Source organism: Amblyraja radiata, chromosome 1 (genome assembly GCF_010909765.2).
Source record: "Amblyraja radiata isolate CabotCenter1 chromosome 1, sAmbRad1.1.pri, whole genome shotgun sequence".
NCBI classification, from domain to species: Eukaryota; Metazoa; Chordata; class Chondrichthyes; order Rajiformes; family Rajidae; genus Amblyraja; species Amblyraja radiata.
Window position 1 is genome coordinate 167,831,409 of NC_045956.1, and position 19,926 is coordinate 167,851,334.

The window sequence follows — 19,926 nt, forward strand, 5'->3', positions numbered from 1 at the left end:
GATCATACTTACAACAGCAGGCACAAGTCTACTTTAAAATGTATTAACTACTTGCTACTCTTGGTATTTAGAGTTTCAGCCTCCCAGGCTCCAAAGAAAAAACTCAGTCTATCCAACCTCTACCGATAAATCAAGCCCGCAAACCCTGCTGAATCTCTTTTGTACCCTTTCCATCTTAATGGCATCTTTCCTGTAGCTGGAAGACCAGAACTGCACAGTATTGATTATGGCCTCACCAACGACTTGTACAGCTGCATCATGATATCCTGGCTTTTGAGCTAATTCTCTTCACAATCAATACAATCGTTCCAAAAGCCCTTTTTACCACCCAGTCCGTTAAACTCGCCACTTTAAGGAATCATGCACCTGAGTTCACAGATATCTGTTTTGCAACATTCACCGTAAACCATGGGCCGAGGTGCTTTTTCGTTTCATTTTGTGACCCAAATCACGTATCTATCTGTAATTATAACATATTGTGTAAAAATATTATAGAAATCATACCTGAAACTAGTCAAGAATAAAACCTGCACATATTTTTTAAATATGAGTAAAACCTCCAATTTTCCGAGTTGTAATTGTCCAATCAAAGCACGTTTGACATTGAGTCGGACGCCAATTGACCAATCGCGCTTTGTTTCATGCTAGCGGGGCAGCGAGCACTCGGGAATCATGGTTGCCTCCTAATAACATCAAAACAATAGCAAGGTTTCGAAGGAATAAAGGTAAAGCTAACCTTGCTGATAATTTTGTTTTACAACTGATTTATGTTTGGAATGTTGGCCTTCATAACAAGAGGATTTCAGTATAGGAGTAAAGAGGTTCTTCTGCAGTTGTATAGGGCTCCGGTAAGACCACATCTGGGGTATTGTGTACAGTTTTGGTCTCCTAATTTGAGGAAGGACATCCTTGTGATTGAAGCAGTGCAGCGTCAGGTCAGCTGATCAGCTGCTCCTGGAGGTACCGAGGTCTAAGCGGAAGTTCAGAGGGGATAGAGCCTTCTCTGTTGCTGCTCAGACATTATGGAACACTCTACGTTTGCACATTAGACAGGCCCCTTCACTGTCCATTTTCAAAACTAGTCTTAAAACCCTTTTCTATTCCTTGGCTTTCGACCCTGCATGAGACTTTGCTCCTGTTTTAGTGTTTCTATAGTTTTTTTATTGTTTTTACTGTCTTTTAATGTTTTTATTGTTTTGTTTTATGCTTATGATTAGTCATGTACAGCACTGTTGCAACAATGTTTTTTTTTTTAAAGTGCTCCATAAATAAAGTTCAGTTCAGTTCAGCGTAGATTCTCGAGATTGATCCCTGGGATGGCATTTGATAGAGGTCTTTAAAATGATGAGAGGGATAGACAGAGTTGACGTGATCAAGCTTTTCCCTTTGAGAATAGGGAAGATTCAAACAAGAGGACATGACTTCAGAATTAAGGGACAGAAGTTTAGGGGTAACATGAGGGGGAACTTCTTTACTCAGAGAGTGGTAGCGGTGTGGAATGAGCTTCCAGTGGAAGTGGTGGCGGCAGGTTCGTTGGTATCATTTAAAAATAAATTGGATAGGCATATGGATGAGAAGGGAATGGAGGGTTATGGTATGAGTGCAGGCAGGTGGGACTAAGGGAAAAAAGTTGTTCGGCACGGACTTGTAGGGCCGAGATGGCCTGTTTCCGTGCTGTAATTGTTATATGGTTATATGGTTATATGGCGGGACTGTCATATGAGGAAAGATTGAAAAGACTAGACTTGTATTCACTGGAGTTTAGAAGGATGAGGGGGTAACCTATAGAAACATATACAATTACAAAAGGACTGGACAAGCTAGATGCAGGAAAAATGTTTCCAATGTTGGGCGAGTTCAGAACCAGGGCCAGTCTTAGAATAAAGGGGAGGCCATTTAAGACTGAGGTGAGAAAAAACTTTTTCACCCAGAGAGTTGTGAATTTGTGGAATTGTGGAAAAATAAAGCATACACTATATGCTGCTGCAGCTAAGCTGAGCCGACCACAGCCGGCAGCCTCTATATAGAGGGCATTGGAGGCCAAATCACTGGATGGATTTAAGAGAGAGTAAGATAGAGCTCTAGGGGCTAGTGGAATCAAGGGATATGGGGAGAAGGCAGGCGTGGGTTATTGATTAGGGACGATCAGCCATGATCACAATGAATGGTGGTGCTGGCTCGAAGGGCCGAATGGCCTCCTCCTGCACCCATTTTCTATGTTTCTAAAGTTATGATGTGAACTGTTAAATAAAAATGTAGAAAAAAGAACTGCAGGTGCTGGAAAAATCGAAGGTAGACAAAAACGCTGGAGAAACTCAACGAGTGAGGCAGCATCTATGGAGTGAAGGAATAGGCGACGTTTCGGGTCGAGACCCTTCTTCTGACTAATGTCGGGGGGGGGCGGAAAAAAGAAAGGAAGAGGCGGAGACAGGCTGTGGGAGAGCTGGGAAGAGGAGGCGAAGGAGGGAGAAAGCAAGGACTACCAGAAATTGGAGGTCCATGTTCATACCGCTGGGATGTAAACTACCCAAGCGAAAAACGTGCTGCTCCTCCAATTTGCGGTGGGACTCACTCTGGCCATGGAGGAGGCCCAGGACAGAAATTCGGATTTGGAATGGGAGGGCGAGTTGAAGTGCTGAGCCGCCGGGAGATCAGGTTGGTTATTGGAAACTGAGTGGTTAGGATTAGGGTCAGTCAGTCGGTCGGGCTGTCGGTCGACGGCAACTGTGAAGAGTTGATCGGGCTGTCGGCCCGCCGGTGGGTGCAATGAGGGGTCAGTTGGGCTTTCGGCGGGCTGGTGGGTGCAGTGAGAGCTTGGTCAGGCTGTCGGCCGGCCAGTGTTGCAGCGAGTGAGCTGGCGGACTGATGGAGCCGGCGCTATGCTGAAGGCGGCCCGGGCGGCATGTAAGGCAGTGCTGCTGCCCACCATGTTGACATTCAGTGTAATCGGGGCGTCGGGTGGGCTGCTGCTGATGATCCGGAAGGGCATGCTGGCCGAGGTGGACGTGCTGAGCGGCCACGCGTACGGAGCCCGCAGCCGGTCCCAAAGCGGGCAGCACTGGAACGGGGGGGGGCAAGTAAGGGTTTGAGTTAGGCATTTTCCTCTCAGTGGAAGATGAGAGCTGCCTCCCCCAGTGCCACAATCCCACTATGGCCGTACCCCAACTCTGCACCTGGCAGTCAGTGGGGTTCAGTAAACGGGGGAACGCACAGGAGTCTCACCCATTAATTAGTCGGGTTCAGGAGCCGGTGGAACCCGGGACCTCTGCAGCAGTCTCATTCAATTTACACCTCCAGTCAGACTCACAATTATATTCATTATATCATTGTTATATAATTATATATAACTCCAGTCATATATATGTTTTTGTGTGTGTGTATATATATATATATATGTGTGTGTGTATATATATATATACACATACACGTGTGTGTGTGTGTGTATATACATAAAAACACACACACACACATGGAATTAGACTCCCTATAGAGTAATATGAGCATTGAGCACTAGATGGCGCTTAACTTTTCGATCTAATTTTCTAATTAGCTTCATTAATTAGTGTGCAACTTTTGCCACTGACGAGTTATGAATTCCTTCTCAATTATATTTTATCTAAATCTGTGCCAAATTTCAAGTAGATACTAGACATGGGTCGCGAAAGTTAAATTCTGGACACGTTTTCGACGCTCGGCCCATGGCCTAAAGGTCCTGCCTTGGATTGACATACCAAACTGCAACATCTCACACTTGGAATTAAATTCCACTTGCAACTCCTTGATTCACCTTCCCAAATGATCCAGATCTTGTTGTTCATTTAAGATAACCTGCCCAAAACTGGACCATGAGACACTTCACTGGTCAAAGACCTCATCAGAAAAACAAATCTCCATGACTCCTTGCTCCGCACCAATTTTGAATCCAATCAGCTAGCTTGGATTGCATGTGATCCAACCTTCCAGACAAACCTATCATGCAGAAACTCGTCAAAGGCCTTGCTAAAGTCCATATAGACAATGTCCACTACTCTGCCCTCATCAATCCTTTTGGTGACCTCTTCAAATAACATGATCTGATTTGTGAGACACAATTTCCCCAACACATAAAGCCAGGCTGACTATCCCTAATCAGGACATACTTATCAAATTGCTGGTAGATCCTATCCCTAAGAATCCCCTCCATTGATGTCAGGCTCACCAGCTCTTGTCCTTGCTGCCCTTTTAAAATAACAGTACATTAGCCAATCTTCTGCAACTTCACCTGTTGTTGAAGATGATACAATAATCTCTGTAAGACCTCCGCAATATCATCCCTCACATCTCACAAGGTTTGAGGGTATACTTGCTGAAAATGTGCTTTAAGACCACCAATACTTCACCTTTGGTAATGATCTAAGGCATCACAACTCCTATGCCTCAATTCCTTAGCTTTGATGATAGTCCCTTCAGCAAAAATGGATGAGTGGTATTAATTTAATGTCTCCCCCATCTCTTGTGGGTCTACACAAATACTGTCATGCTGATGCTTATGGGGGCCTATTTTCTCCCTAGCCACCATTTACTCTTAATATACCTGTGAAATCTCCTGGGATTTTCCTTTACTTTGCCTTCCAGATCCATTCTATGTCCTTTTACCCTCCCAATTGCCTTTTAAAAACATACCCCTACATTTCTTATACGTGGGATTCAGTTGATCCCAGCAGCCTAAATCTAACGTCTCATTTTTCCAAACATCTCTCTTCAACCAGGGTTCTTTAAATCGGCCATCCTCGGCCTTAAGCTTAACAGGAACACGTCGCCCCTTTAATCTTGTTAACTTACTTGTGAAAGTCCCCCACTTGTTAGCCACCCCCATAGCTGTAAATGGACTCTCCAAATAGATCTCAGCATGTTCCTTCTTCCCATTCCTGGTGGTACTAAAGACTAAGTAGGACCACAATCAAAACCTCCCTATTTTCCACAAAATATAATTAAAATTTCCCCTCCATTCTCTAGCCTGTGCAACACAAGCTCTGCTCCACCTCCAAGCCAGCCAAGTGATTATAGATCCTTAAAATTTCACAAAGTGCTGGAGTAACTCAGCAGGTCAAACAGCACCTCTCGAGAATATGGACGTGACTTTTCTGGTTGGGACTGCTTGTGGTGGTTGGGGGAAGGGGTGGGTGAGAAAAGAAAACTGCAGGAGAGAGGAGGGGAAGAAACAGGCAAGAGGTCCAGTTTGGGCAAGAGGGAGGTGGGGGCAGGGAGGAGGGAGAAAGAAGGGGTGGGGGACTTACTTACAATTGGAGAATTCAATGTCATTATTGTTAGGTTGTAACCTACCCAAGCAGAATAGGAGGTTCTGTTCCTTCAATTTGCATGTGGCCTCACTCTGGCAATGTTTAGTTAAGTTTTGAGATACAGCGCGGAAACAGGCCCTTCCTCCAGCTTCACAATTTGCAAGCCTTCAATCCTTTTGGTTCACTTTGTCTTTTAATCTCTGGCCTTTGTCCAACCATTTGCTTATCAAAAACTCCCCTCACCTATTACTTGCCTGGCTTTCCCCTCCTTTATTCCTGGCTTTCCCCTCCCCATATCCCCCAACACTATCAGACTGAAGAAAGGCCCCAACTTAAAACGTCACTATCCATGTTCTCTAAAGAAGCTGCCGCACCCACTGAGTTACTTCAGCATTGTGCATCTTTTTCTGTAAATCAGCATCTGCAGTTCCTTTTTTCAAGATATGGAATTTCATTCTGCTTTTTAAAAATGGTTCCATTAAGAATAACCCATAATGCATATTGGATCAAATACACAGCACTTTATCAAAGCATTCCTTCAGTGTTGCTGGTGAGCAAAATACTCTTATTAATGGCACATGTTGCATGCCAACTACAATATTAGCAATCATATTGTTCATACGGCGATATAACATTGAACAAAATTGCACAAGAATGGGGACCTAATTTTGTTGTGGTTTGCGATCAAATCTCCAAACTGAAATGCTGCACAAAAACTTTAGATAGAAAACACATTACTTAATTTCACCATAGGAAAACTACCTAATATTAGCCACTTTCTGAGATGACACTGTCTATATTTAGAATCACATGACTGTGTAGGAATAAAGCTAAACAGATACAGCCATCCCTATGAAATAACTCTGAATTACACTTCATTACATTAAGAAATGTTTGTATTGTTACATTTGCACAAGCACATTGAAATGAAAGCAAAATCATTTTAAAAACTTCATAAGCAAATGACTAGTGCTCTCTTAAATACATGATATTCTATACCTGATTACAACATCAAATCTATCCAAAATGCGTCCAAGGCCTAATCCCCGTAGTATTCCACCGCTTCCTAAAACAATACACCTCTTGCATGGATTTCTTTCAAGTTCTTCTGGCAATGATACCATGGGCATGAGGTCAATGAGATGATTAAAGGAATTCTGGTGCTTCTTAAATCCAAATGGTGTGTTGTACTTGAACACATCATCACGCAAAATGGAACTTCTCGCCAGAAAAGGATGCAGGTCACGGTCATATTTGTGTGGAAACAAAATCGCCATCTGCTGCTGAACAAAAGACTGCCGACATTTTTGTTCCAATATTTTTTCAGCATATTTCTGGGCACTCTGATAAAAAATCAAACACATAATTACTATGCATGTTCGACAGTATAGACCACAATAATAATGAGATTTTATTTTTGATATTTCCAATACTTTAACTAGGGCATTGCTTAAGTTGCTTTAATAGATATATCTACATAGATTTATTTTGTTCCATGAATACAAGTTTGATTGACATTTTCTTCTGCAAGAACAGAATCACAGAGAATTTCTGCAAGACCTGATCTGGAATTTACAAGAAACCACTAAACACATTCAGCTCTGCAGAACTGCTCTTTTATATTTCATTCCTATTCTCAAGCATGTCTTACCTTGACTGTAATTACCTCCCTCATGTTATCATTAGATTAGTTTATTGTCATTTACACCAGTGTGCAATGAAATTTACATGATGCTCAAAGAGAACAGTACACATGTAGTAATGATAAAAACAATAAATAGAACAAGTGCAAAACAACAAATTAGTGGAAGAACGTGCATAAAATAATATAATAATATGAAAGTATAATAACAGAATGATCAAATGAGGTAGTTAAGTATAAGAGTACATAGCAGCAACTCCAGGAATTTGGGGCAAAAGATACGATAGGTTGCCATTGTGTCATGGGGATATAAAAATTTGGTGGGTGCCTGAATTTTTGAAACACTTTGGGTTCACTATGAGTTTTTCCCAGTGCATACTTGTGCATACAGTGCATGCCTTGAATAAACTGACTTGATCGAGAAACTTATCACTGCCCTATGACATGTTATATTATGTGTCTGTTTCTCTCCGAGCTATAATTAATAGGGCAACTGAGCCCAATGTAAAAGCCAGACTTGGGGTACAGGTTAAACACAATATTTCCTCCTACAAAGTGATATCGTACAGTGATGATGATTATCAAGAATTACATCATGATCTTGATGTGACTGTGATATGGATGCCTCGGTACTTGATGCTGTCGATCATCTGCATAGCAGCACAATTGATGAGGCCAGGCTTGTATTTACCTATACCGTTTCTGTCATCCCTTGCATCTTTTTCCACAATCTCCTTTTCCTAATTTAGCCACCACTCAGCCATCTTCAGCTTTGGAATGACCCTTACCATGTCCATGACCCTTGCGAGTGCCAGTAGATGTCAGCTTGCTTCCTCCATCCAATTTCATGGTCTGAAACTGGGTTTCTACAGCTTCAAATGAACAGACAATTTTCAGTGTTACCCCTAATATTAGCGTTAGCCCTTTCTCCAACAACTTCCGTCTTAATCCATTTGATTTGCGACTTTGTACAACCTGATCCCCGATTTGATTCTCCAACTCAGCTCTATAGTTGTAGTCCTCAGAAACTTGACGCAATCTTGTGACAAACTGAGCAATGCTTTCCTCCCCCCCTCTGTGTTGATTGCCGGAATACATGATAACCATATATAACCATATAACAATTACAGCACGGAAACAGGCCATCTCGGCCCTACAAGTCCGTGCCGAACAATTATTTTCACCTAGTCCCATCTACCTGCACTCAGACCATAACCCTCCATTCCTTTCCCATCCATATACCTATCCAATTTATTTTTAAATGATAAAATCGAACCTGCCTCCACCACTTCCACTGGAAGCTCATTCCACACAGCTACCACTCTCTGAGTAAAGAAGTTCCCCCTCATGTTACCCCTAAACTTCTGTCCCTTAATTCTGAAGTAATGTCCTCTTGTGTGAATCTTCCCTACTCTCAATGGGAAAAGCTTGTCCACGTCAACTCTGTCTATCCCTCTCTATCAAGTCCCCCCTTAACCTTCTGCGCTCCAGAGAATAAAGACCTAATGATGTAGCATTTGTTTGCACCATATTATGCTTCTTCAAAGCAGCAACAGCCATTGCATAATCTGCTTTTCCTCCCGTCGCTAGAAATGTTTTGAAAGTCTCCCGAACTGAAGCTCGAGCACTGTACAATAACAATGCTCTCCGTCGTGTGAGCTGCATCAGCGTTACTCCCTTCAACAAGCAAACCTAAGCTATCTACGTAGGAGTCAAATTCCTCTAGCCATGCCTCAAACCTTGCACTCACAACACTTGCCTCCCCATTCGGGTCAAATGTATTCAAACTTCTAATTCCGGCTGCTTTGTTAAATGTATCTGCTTCAAAAGTTGAACTAAACAATTACTAGTTCATCCTTGTTGCCAATGTCAGATCCTCACCTTGATCCGAAAGTAATAAACGCGCTTCAAGGACACTGAACGTTAATCGCTTTGTTTTATTCGTCTTCCATTACATTACATCCTGGAAACATGTGTCGACTGACACTTCTGAGTCATAGTAACACGTGATATGATGAACCTTGGATGAACTTTGAGATCCGCACTCTTCTGAAGTCCAGACACAGGGCATTCACTTCCGATGATACAGTGGCCTACATGAAGACCAGATACGACCTTGGTAAGGCCATCAAAAAGGCCAAAAGGGACTTCTGCTCCAAACTGGAGGATGAGACAGATGTTCGGCAGCTGTGGCGGGGCCTGAAAGCAATCACCTCCTACCAGGCGAAATGTCGGCGGCAGCTCGAATGTCGGCGAAACATCACTCCCTGACGAGCTCAATGCATTTTACGCACGCTTTGATAGGGAGAATACTGATGTGCCTTCCCGAGCCCCCATTCGCTGTGATGGTATTTCAGTCTCAGTCACAGAGGCCGACGTCAGAAAATCCTTCAGAGGGGTGAACTCCCGAAAAGCACCTGGACCTGATGGCATACCCGGTCGTGTTCTAAAAACCTGTGCGGTCCAACTGGCTGGAGTTTCTACGGACATTTTCAACCTCTCACTTCTGAGGTCTGAGGTCCCCACCTGCTTTAAGAGGGCATCTGCCTCAATGACTATCGACCAGTGGCACTAACGCCGGTGGTGATGAAGTGCTTTGAGAGGTTGATCATGGAGCAAATCGACTCCTACCTCGACAAAAACCTGGAACCACTGCAGTTCGCTTACCGCCACAACAGATCAACGGTGGATGCGATCTCGCTGGCCCTCCACTCCGCTCTGGACCACTTGGACAACAAAAACTCATATGTCAGGCTGTTATTCATCGATTACAGCTCGGCATTTAACACAATCATCCCCTCCAAGCTGGTTACCAAACTCGCAGAACTGGGTCTCTGTGCATCCCTCTGCAATTGGATCCTCGACTTCCTCATTCACAGACCACAGTCTGTTCGTATTGGTGGAAATGTGTCAGCCTCGATAACAATCAGCACGGGAGCACCTCAAGGCTGCATGCTCAGCCCCCTGCTGTACTCACTCTATACTCATGACTGCGTAGCCGGTTACAGTGCGAACTCCATCATCAAGTTCGCTGACGACACCACTGTTGTGGGACGTATCACTGATGGGGATGAGTCAGAGTACAGAAGAGAGATCGAGCAACTGTCCATATGGTGCCAGCGCAATAACCTGGCCCTCAACACCAGCAAAACCAAGGAACTGATTGTGGACTTTGGAAGGAGTAGGAGGGGGACCCACAGCCCCATCTATATCAACGGGTCAATGGTTGAAAAGGGGCAAGAGCTTCAAATTCCTGGGCGTGCACATCTCTGAAGATCTCTCCTGGTCCGAGAACACTAATGCAATTATCAAGAAAGTTCATCAGCGCCTCTACTTCCTGAGAAGATTACGAAGAGTCGGTTTGTCAAGGAAGACTCTCTCTAACTTCTACAGGTGCACAGTAGAGAGCATGCTGACCGGTTGTATCGTGGCTTGGTTCCGCAATTTGAGCGCCCTGGAGAGGAAAAGACTACAAAAAGTAGTAAACACTGCCCAGTCCATCATCGGCTCTGACCTTCCTTCCATCGAGGGGATTTATCGCAGTCGCTGCCTCAAAAAGGCTGGCAGCATCATCAAAGACTCACACCATCCTGGCCACACACTCATCTCCCTGCTACCTTCAGGTAGAAGGTACAGGAGCCTGAAGACTGCAACAACCAGGTTCAGGAATAGCTACTTCCCCACAGCCATCAGCCACCTGGCTCGGACAAAACTCTGATTATTAATAACCCATTTTCTGTTATTTGCACTTTATCAGTTTATTTATTCATGTGTGTATATATTTATATTATGGTATATGGACACACTTATCTGTTATGTAGTAAATGCCTACTATGTTCTGTGTGCTGAAGCAAAGCAAGAATTTCATTGTCCTATACAGGGACACATGACAATAAACTCACTTGAACTTGATACATTTAAATATAACGTCAGTTACCATGACACTTTCCATTTAGCAGGCCAGACATTTTGAATATCAAGATCAAATATATAACCATATAACAATTACAGCACGGAAACAGGCCATCTCGGCCCTTCTAGTCCGTGCCGAACACTTATTCTCCCCTAGTCCCATCTACCTGCACTCAGACCATAACCCTCCATTCCTTTCCCGTCCATATAACTATCCAATTTATTTTTAAATGATAAAATCGAACCTGCCTCCACCACCTCCACTGGAAGCTCATTCCACACAGCTACCACTCTCTGAGTAAAAAGTTCCCCCTCATGTTACCCCTAAACTTCTGTCCCTTAATTCTCAAGTCATGTGACGTTGCAAAAGCGTACACAATGATCCTCTTGATATTTCAGCTGAGTAACTGGCTAAATCATTTGATTGCTTGCTCCACAGTATACGTACAATGGCTTCATTTATTATCCACTATATTCAAAGTTCATGCCCCAATATGCCCAAAAAGCAAATCTAAGTACAAAATAGTCACTAAGGAAGACTGCCGGAAATAGCAGGGGACCGCGGGTCAAAGGAGTTGGAGGAATTGAGTGAAATCCAGGTTAGCCGGGAAGTGGTGTTGGGTAAATTGAATGGATTAAAGGCCGATAAATCCCCAGGGCCAGATAGGCTGCATCCCAGAGTACTTAAGGAAGTAGCTCCAGAAATAGTGGATGCATTAGTGATAATCTTTCAAAACTCTTTAGATTCTGGAGTAGTTCCTGAGGATTGGAGGGTAGCTAATGTAACCCCACTTTTTAAGAAGGGAGGGAGAGAGAAAACGGGGAATTACAGACCAGTTAGTCTAACATCGGTAGTGGGGAAACTGCTAGAGTCAGTTATTAAAGATGGGATAACAGCACATTTGGAAAGTGGTGAAATCATTGGACAAAGTCAGCATGGATTTACGAATCTGACGAATCTTATAGAATTTTTCGAGGATGTAACTAGTAGCGTGGATAGGGGAGAACCAGTGGATGTGGTGTATCTGGACTTCCAGAAGGCTTTCGACAAGGTCCCACATAAGAGATTTGTATACAAACTTAAAGCACACGGCATTGGGGGTTCAGTATTGATGTGGATAGAGAACTGGCTGGCAAACAGGAAGCAAAGCGTAGGAGAAAACGGGTCCTTTTCACAATGGCAGGCAGTGACTAGTGGGGTACCGCAAGGCTCAGTGCTGGGACCCCAGCTATTTACAATATATATTAATGATCTGGATGAGGGAATTGAAGGCAATATCTCCAAGTTTGCGGATGACACTAAGCTGGGGGGCAGTGTTAGCTGTGAGGAGGATGCTAGGAGACTGCAAGGTGACTTGGATAGGCTGGGTGAGTGGGCAAATGTTTGGCAGATGCAGTATAATGTGGATAAATGTGAGGTTATCCATTTTGGTGGCAAAAACAGGAAAGCAGACTATTATCTAAATGGTGGCCGACTAGGAAAAGGGGAGATGCAGCGAGACCTGGGTGTCATGGTACACCAGTCATTGAAAGTAGGCATGCAGGTGCAGCAGGCAGTGAAGAAAGCGAATGGTATGTTAGCTTTCATAGCAAAAGGATTTGAGTATAGGAGCAGGGAGGTTCTACTGCAGTTGTACAGGGTCTTGGTGAGACCACACCTGGAGTATTGCGTACAGTTTTGGTCTCCAAATCTGAGGAAGGATATTATTGCCATAGAGGGAGTGCAGAGAAGATTCACCAGACTGATTCCTGGGATGTCAGGACTGTCTTATGAAGAAAGACTGGATAGACTTGGTTTATACTCTCTAGAATTTAGGAGATTGAGAGGGGATCTTATAGAAACATATAAAATTCTTAAGGGGTTGGACAGGCTAGATGCAGGAAGATTGCTCCCGATGTTGGGGAAGTCCAGGACAAGGGGTCACAGCTTAAGGATAAGGGGGAAATCCTTTAAAACCGAGATGAGAAGAACTTTTTTCACACAGAGAGTGGTGAATCTCTGGAACTCTCTGCCACAGAGGGTAGTCGAGGCCAGTTCATTGGCTATATTTAAGAGGGAGTTAGATGTGGCCCTTGTGGCTAAGGGGATCAGAGGGTATGGAGAGAAGGCAGGTACGGGATACTGAGTTGGATGATCAGCCATGATCATATTGAATGGCGGTGCAGGCTCGAAGGGCCGAATGGCCTACTCCTGCACCTAATTTCTATGTTTCTATGTTTCTAAAATAAGGGACTATGTCAAACCATAAAATCTGATAAACCTGCGGAAAACCTGTGATTCTAACATTTCAACAAAACAGTAAAATTCCAGTAATTCGCTATCCGAAAATCCAAATGGTTCAGCATCTGCCTTGGGTCCCGTTTTTCTTTCCTCTGTTTTTGTGCTTTTCTTAAACTGGCCATGATCTTATTTCACACCCTGCCTTTAACTTCACAGGATTCACTGGGAAGTTATGATACAGTGTGGAATCTAGGAAGTACATTTTAAAAATATGCTGGTAATTCACAACAAATAACACCTAGTTGTTATTAATGCTAAAAAGGATAGCACACTGTTAAAAAGTGCTTTCCTGGCACCAAAATCCCGAGCGAGATGGATTATCAGTGTTCTTGATGCAGTCTCGCAAATTTCTAATGTTCCTGTTAAACTCAAAGTATAGCTATGAATAGGTTAGCTAACAATGGACAGCCAGATTTTCTTTTTTATAAATGTATCGGATTAAGTTACTTTAAACATAAATGGTAAAGCTCAAAACTGAAAATTCAACCGAAACCATGGAACGGGTAAGATTGTGACTCAAAGATGGGTGGAGTTATGTGACGATGGAAGGAACCTCGGAAAGGTAGGTCAAGTGTTCACATTTTTAGAAAAATCACCTTCTATGTGAAAAAAATGCCCTGCATTTCCCCTTTAAACTTTGCCCTTTTCACCTAAAGGTATGCCCTCTGGTCTTTGCCATTTCCACCATGAGAAAAAGATTTTACTTCGGAGTCACGTGAGTGACTACGTGAAGAAGGGCCGTCCGTCTGCGTGCGAGTCATTACGTCTGAAAGCAACGCGCGCAACGGACTGGAGAGGCACTGCGTCCTCCCAGCCGTTGGAGAAAAAAGGCGGCAGGTAAGAAAAGTTGAACCACTTACCCTGCGCTTTCTGCTCGGGCTAAGGAATGACTTGTTTTTCAGAGCCCCAAAAAATGTCGAAGAGACGGTCCGCGGGGAAACCGGCTGCCAAAGACCGCAGCTTTCCCGGTAGCGGACGACGGTCATTTTCGCCGACATTGCCGCCGGCATCAGAACCGGCAGCAGCAGACTTGGTGCAGGAGGAAAGTACCGTGATGGTCCTGGCGGGACGTAAAGCCACCCATAAGTCTGCCAGACCCGTAGACTCGTATATTCACACCTGAGTCAAGGTCCTTTTTAGCGGCAAGCCCCACCAGGCCGACAGCGAGGATAAGGAGAGAGCAACCACCAGCTCTGCTCCCCAAACCTCGCGGACAAAAACCAGCGCCACGCCGCCAGTAACAACAGAGGTAAGTCAAACCAGTTCCTCAGGGAACATACCAGACAAACCTCACTTACAGGTGGGGGGGAAGGTTAGAATACTTCTTAAAAGAATGGGGTTGAGTTACTAAGGATCCATTCATACTGCACAGTATAGAAGGATTCAAAATTGAGTTCAATTTGAATTCATCACCACCACCAACACATTCTAATATTCGCACATATGTCTTTTCCCAAAAAGAGACAATGAATATACAAAAAGAAATTGAAACATTATCTGACAATAATGTTATTGAGAGGTCATACACAGAACCTCACCAATTTATATCCAATTTATTTCCAAAAGAGAAAAAAGATGGAGGGATCCATATTATTTTGGATTTTACGGAACTCAATACATATGTGCAATATAAACACTTTAAAATGGACAATTTTGGAACAGCAACTAAGTTGGGTTTCCAAAAATGGCTATATGGCATGTGTCGACCTCAAAGATGCATACCATACGGTGTCTATTCACAAAGAGTATAGGAGATATTTTAAGTTTACCTGGATGGGTCAATGATGGCAATACAAGGCTCTGCCAAATGGGTTGACATCAGCCCCTAGACTATTTACCCAATTACTGAAACCAATTCTGGGGCTGCTAAGATCTCAAAATCACATAGTCATGGCATATTTGGATGACATTTTCATCTTTGGAGTCACCAAAGAATTGGCAGAAGCAACAGTCAAGGCAACCAAAACCCTGTTTGAAAAACTTGGGTTCCTAATCCATCCAGTTAAATCAAAATTAACTCCTACCAAGGTAATTGATTACCTAGGATTTACTATCAATACAGTAACCATGTTGGTGACTTTGCCTAAAGGCAAACAACAAGACTTGAGGAAAGCCTGCAATGATCTGATAGAAAAACACAAACCAACTATCAGACAAACAGCAAGTGCTATTGGCAAATTGGTAGCTGCCTTTCCTGCAGTACACTACGGACCTTTGCATTACCAGCATTTACAGCGGGCTAAGGAACGAGCATTGAAATTGCATGACGGTCAGTTTGGCAAATCTATGCGGTTACCAGCTGAAGCCATTATTGAACTACAATGGTGGATGGCAAACATAAGACTAAGCTCAAGAAAAATCTTACTTGAGAGCCCATCAGTGTTCTCATAACCGATGCAAGCGGTTTAGGATGGGGAGCCACAAACACAGTCAGGAGCTGTGGAGGCAGATGGAATGAGCAAGAGTCTACTATACTCCAACTATATGGAATCAATTACCTAGAATTGTTGGGGGCACAATATGGGCCCAAGTCTCTCTGTAACAACATTCAACATGTGCATGTTCAAATTCAGATTGATAACACTACTGCGGTAGCATATATCAATCACATGGGTGGTGTAAAATCTGTATCCTGTGACAGATTATCGAACCTCATTTGGCACTGGTGCATCGAGAGGGATATTTGGGTCACGGCAGTGTATCTACCAGGAAGATATAACACGGTGGCAGATGCAAGGTCACGAATGTTTAATGGTAATATAGAATGGATGTTGAATCGTACGGTATTTAATGAAATAACTATACGATTTGGCACTCCAGATTTGGATCCGTTTGCATCTAGATTAAACCATCAATTACCCAGATATGTGTCCTGGGAGCCGGACCCAGGAGCAGTCAGTGGATGCTTTTTCTCTAAACTGGGGAGGAATGTATATTTATGCTTCTCACCATTCTGCCTCATAAACCGATGCTTGACTAAAATCAAGCAAGACAAAGCCACAGGCGTTTTAGTATTACCAGATTGGCTTACACAAGCCTGGTTCCCGAAAATATTGGGGATCATAGTCCAGCCATTAATGGTTGTACCTAAGAGGAGAGATCTCCTAGTAAACCCAGTTTCAGGGAGCAACCATCCACTTTCTGACCGGATTAATTTGTTGGTTTGCAGACTCTGAGGAGGTCATTTCAAGACATTAGACTATCCAAATGAACTGTGGATGTCATCACAAAGGCATGGAGGGACAGTACCAAAAAACAGTACGCCACTCATATTAAGAAGTGGGAGGTTTTCTGCCATGCAAACGATATAACATACAACACAGTTCGGATAACGGATGTCTTGGAGTTCCTATCAGCCCTGTACTATGACAATAAATTAAGTTATAGCGCAATCAACAGTGCCAGAAGTGCACTATCCTCCTATCTGACACTGGAGGCAGGGCACGGGCCGATAGGAACGCACCCCTTCGTAATAAAATTCATGAAGGGAATTTACAATTCGATACCCCAAGGCCTAGGTACACGGAAACATAGGATGTGAGCATGGTACTGACCTTACTTCGTCAGTGGGGACAGCCAATGGCCTTATCTTTGTCAAAACTAACATTGAAAGTGGTTATGCTGATGGCGCTAATAACAGCCCAAAGAGTCCAGACACTACAAAAACTATGACTGGACTACATGACCAGCAATACGAATAACATAACATTCGTTGTTAAGGATCTGATCAAACAGAGCAGGCCAGGAATGCCAGAGATGAAGATCCAGTTCCTGGCATATCCAGAGGACCAACGATTGTGTATGGTAACACATTTACACCACTACCTGAGTCACGGAGAACCTCAGAGGCTCAGAACAATCGGTCCTCATCAGCCACAAGAAACCACACCGAAGGGTGTCAACATAAACTATCTCCAGATGGTTAAAGGAGGTAATGGTGGTAGCAGGAATAAATACATATATTCTTTAAATCTCACTCCACCAGGGCTGCATCTACATCGGCAGCAAGAACGATGGACGTGCCCCTTGATGACATCCTAGCGGCTGCAGGATGGGTGAACGAAAGAACGTTCCAGCGGTTTTATAACAAACCCATTATCGGACCAGGGGTATTTGCTCGTGCCATCTTAAGTTCTGTTACCTAGTTTTCCCACCGGTTCGGAGGGGAAGCTAATAAAACATTTATTTTTCTTTATTTTAAAGCATCAGTGTCTTTACTAACTACGTTATGTCTGAATGCTTTAATAATACTCTCATCCATGGTCAATCCATTCAGTGTGTGACGCCTGGATTCGTAACCGGCGTGAAATCACAGAGCTTTGAAATCTTCACGTAGTCACTCACGTGACTCCGAAGTAAAATAGTAAGATTAAACGAGAACTTACCAGTTGATCTTGATTTTATGAGGAGTTACGATGAGCGATTACGTGCCCACCGCTCCCACCCTCATATTATCAAGGTCATATGGAAGTTCTAGTTTTTCACAATCTTACTATTCTCAGGTCTTCTTTTTTATCTGTGATTTAACACCGCTGCTTTGATGATTGACGCGCACGCAGACGGACGGCCCTTCTTCACGTAATCGCTCATCGTAACTCCTCATAAAATCAAGATCAAACTTCAAACTGGTAAGTTCTCGTTTAATCTCACTATTCTGACTGTCTACCCTATCTTTGCACCACATAATCTTTATACACTTCTATCAGGACTTTCCTTAACCTCTAGCCTTCCAGAGAAAACAATCCAAATTTAGCCAACCTCTACTGGTAGCTAATTGATACTTTTCTAAAGAAGGGTCTTGACTCGAAATGTTACCTATTCCTTTTCTCCAGAGATGCTGCCTGTCCCGCTGAGTTACTCTAGCATTTTGTGTCTGTCTTAGACAATAGACAATAGGTGCAGGAGTAGGCCATTCGGGCCAGCACCGCCATTCAATGTGATCATGGCTGCCTTCTCTCCATATCCCTTAACTCCGCTATCCATTAGAGCTCTATCTAACTCTCTCTTGAAAACATCCAGAGAACCATCCTCCACCGCCCCCTGAGGCAGAGAATTCCACACACTCACAACTCTCTGTGTGAAAAAGTTTTCCCTCCTCTCCGTTCTAAATGACTTACCACTTATTCTTAAACTATGGACCCTGGTTCTGGACTCTTCAAACATTGGGAACATGTTTCCTGCCTCTAGCGTATCCAAACCCTTAATAATCTTATACGTTTCAATAAGATTCCCTCTCATCCTTCTAAATTCCAGAGTATACAAGCCCAGCCGCCCTAATCTATCAACATATGGCCCTGCCATCCCGGGAATTAACCTCGTGAACCTACGCTGTACTTCCTCAATAGCAAGAATGTCTTTCCTCAAGTTTGGAGACCAAAACTGCACACAATACCCCAGGTGTGGTCCCACTAGGGCCCTGTACAACTGCAGGAGGACCCCTTTGCTCCTATACTCAACTCCTCTTGTTATGGCCAACATGCCATTCGCTTTCTTCACTGCCTGCTGTACCCGCATGCTTACTTTCAGTGACTGATGAACAAGGACCCCCCAGATCCCATTGTACTTCCCCTTTTACCAACTTGACACCATTTAGATAATAATCTGCCTTCCTGTTGGATAGTGTGAGGTTATCCAAGTGGATAACCTCACATTTTTCCACATTAAACTGCATCTGCCATGCATCTGCCCACTCACCCAACCTGTCCAAGTCACCTTGCATCCTCCTCACAGTTCACACTGCCACCCAGCTTTGTGTCATCTGCAAATTTGCTAATGTTACTTTTAATTGCTTCATCCAAATCATTAATATATATTGTAAATAGCTGTGGTCCCAGCACCGAGCCTTACAGTACCCCACCAGTTACTGCCTGCCATTCTGAAATGGACCCATTAATTCTAGGGCTCTCGCTTAACTTTTTCTCCCTGTTGCCCAGCCGGGCAACCTTGGCAGCTTTTTAGGTTGCCAAATGACAGTTTAGGTGGTCATTTAAGACGGCTTGCATGACGCGTGCGATAATGTGCTCGGACGAAGTGCGTAGTTACCAGTCGGAATTACGCTCAATGAAGCATTCACATATTATTTCTGCTTCAAATAAAGCCACAAGCTAAACATATTCACCAATCAAGACATGATATATACCACAATGACATGCAGCAAAATTATAATACAATATCTCAACTCTTTTTACACATTGCAATTAATGCAAATTTTATTATTTCTTTCCACTTCCAAACAAAAATGTGGTTGGATTATTCAGCGTATGATGAACTTGTGTCAATAAATCCTGGACCATGATAACATATATGCTTAACCATGCACACTACAGATTGATGTAAGCATGTTTTCTGTGACGGGCCGAAAATTATCATGACATGGCCATTGCATGGGTCGTTATTGCTATTGGTACAGAAACACTCTCGCTTCCCACATAATTTATCCACAACAAAATATACAGGTTGCAAGGAATTTTCTAAAGGCATTTTATGATAATAGCTGTCAAAACTGACTATACCCATCTGACAGGTTAAACATTACACTAACTAACTAGAGATGGCCAAAGGACAAAAATGCAGCAAATGTTGTTTTGGTAATATATTTAAAGGTGTCAAGATGCCACATTACCGGACATTCAGAGTAGTTGTATGTGTTGTGAAGAGCAATGAAGAAACCCAGTTTGTAAGCAAAAAATTAAACAAAAATTGTTCAGAAATGCTTTTTCCTTCATTCCCACTTCAGATGTCACGTTAAAATTTCAACTGAAATATCTCGTCACCAAATTTGTGAGAGAGGGGGAGAGAGAGAGGGGGAGAGA

General features: G+C 43.3%; 1 protein-coding gene across 4 annotated transcripts in view; it reads right to left on the bottom strand.

Moving 5' to 3' along the window:
• Positions 1 to 19,926, bottom strand: part of st3gal5 (ST3 beta-galactoside alpha-2,3-sialyltransferase 5) — an 86,801-nt gene that overhangs the window by 31,184 nt on the left and 35,691 nt on the right. For all 4 annotated transcript variants that reach the window (XM_033034874.1, XM_033034881.1, XM_033034856.1 and 1 more), the window contains one exon: positions 6,279 to 6,622. In XM_033034874.1, coding sequence (XP_032890765.1) covers positions 6,279 to 6,622 — 344 coding nt within the window. The remainder of the gene's footprint in view (positions 1 to 6,278; positions 6,623 to 19,926) is intronic.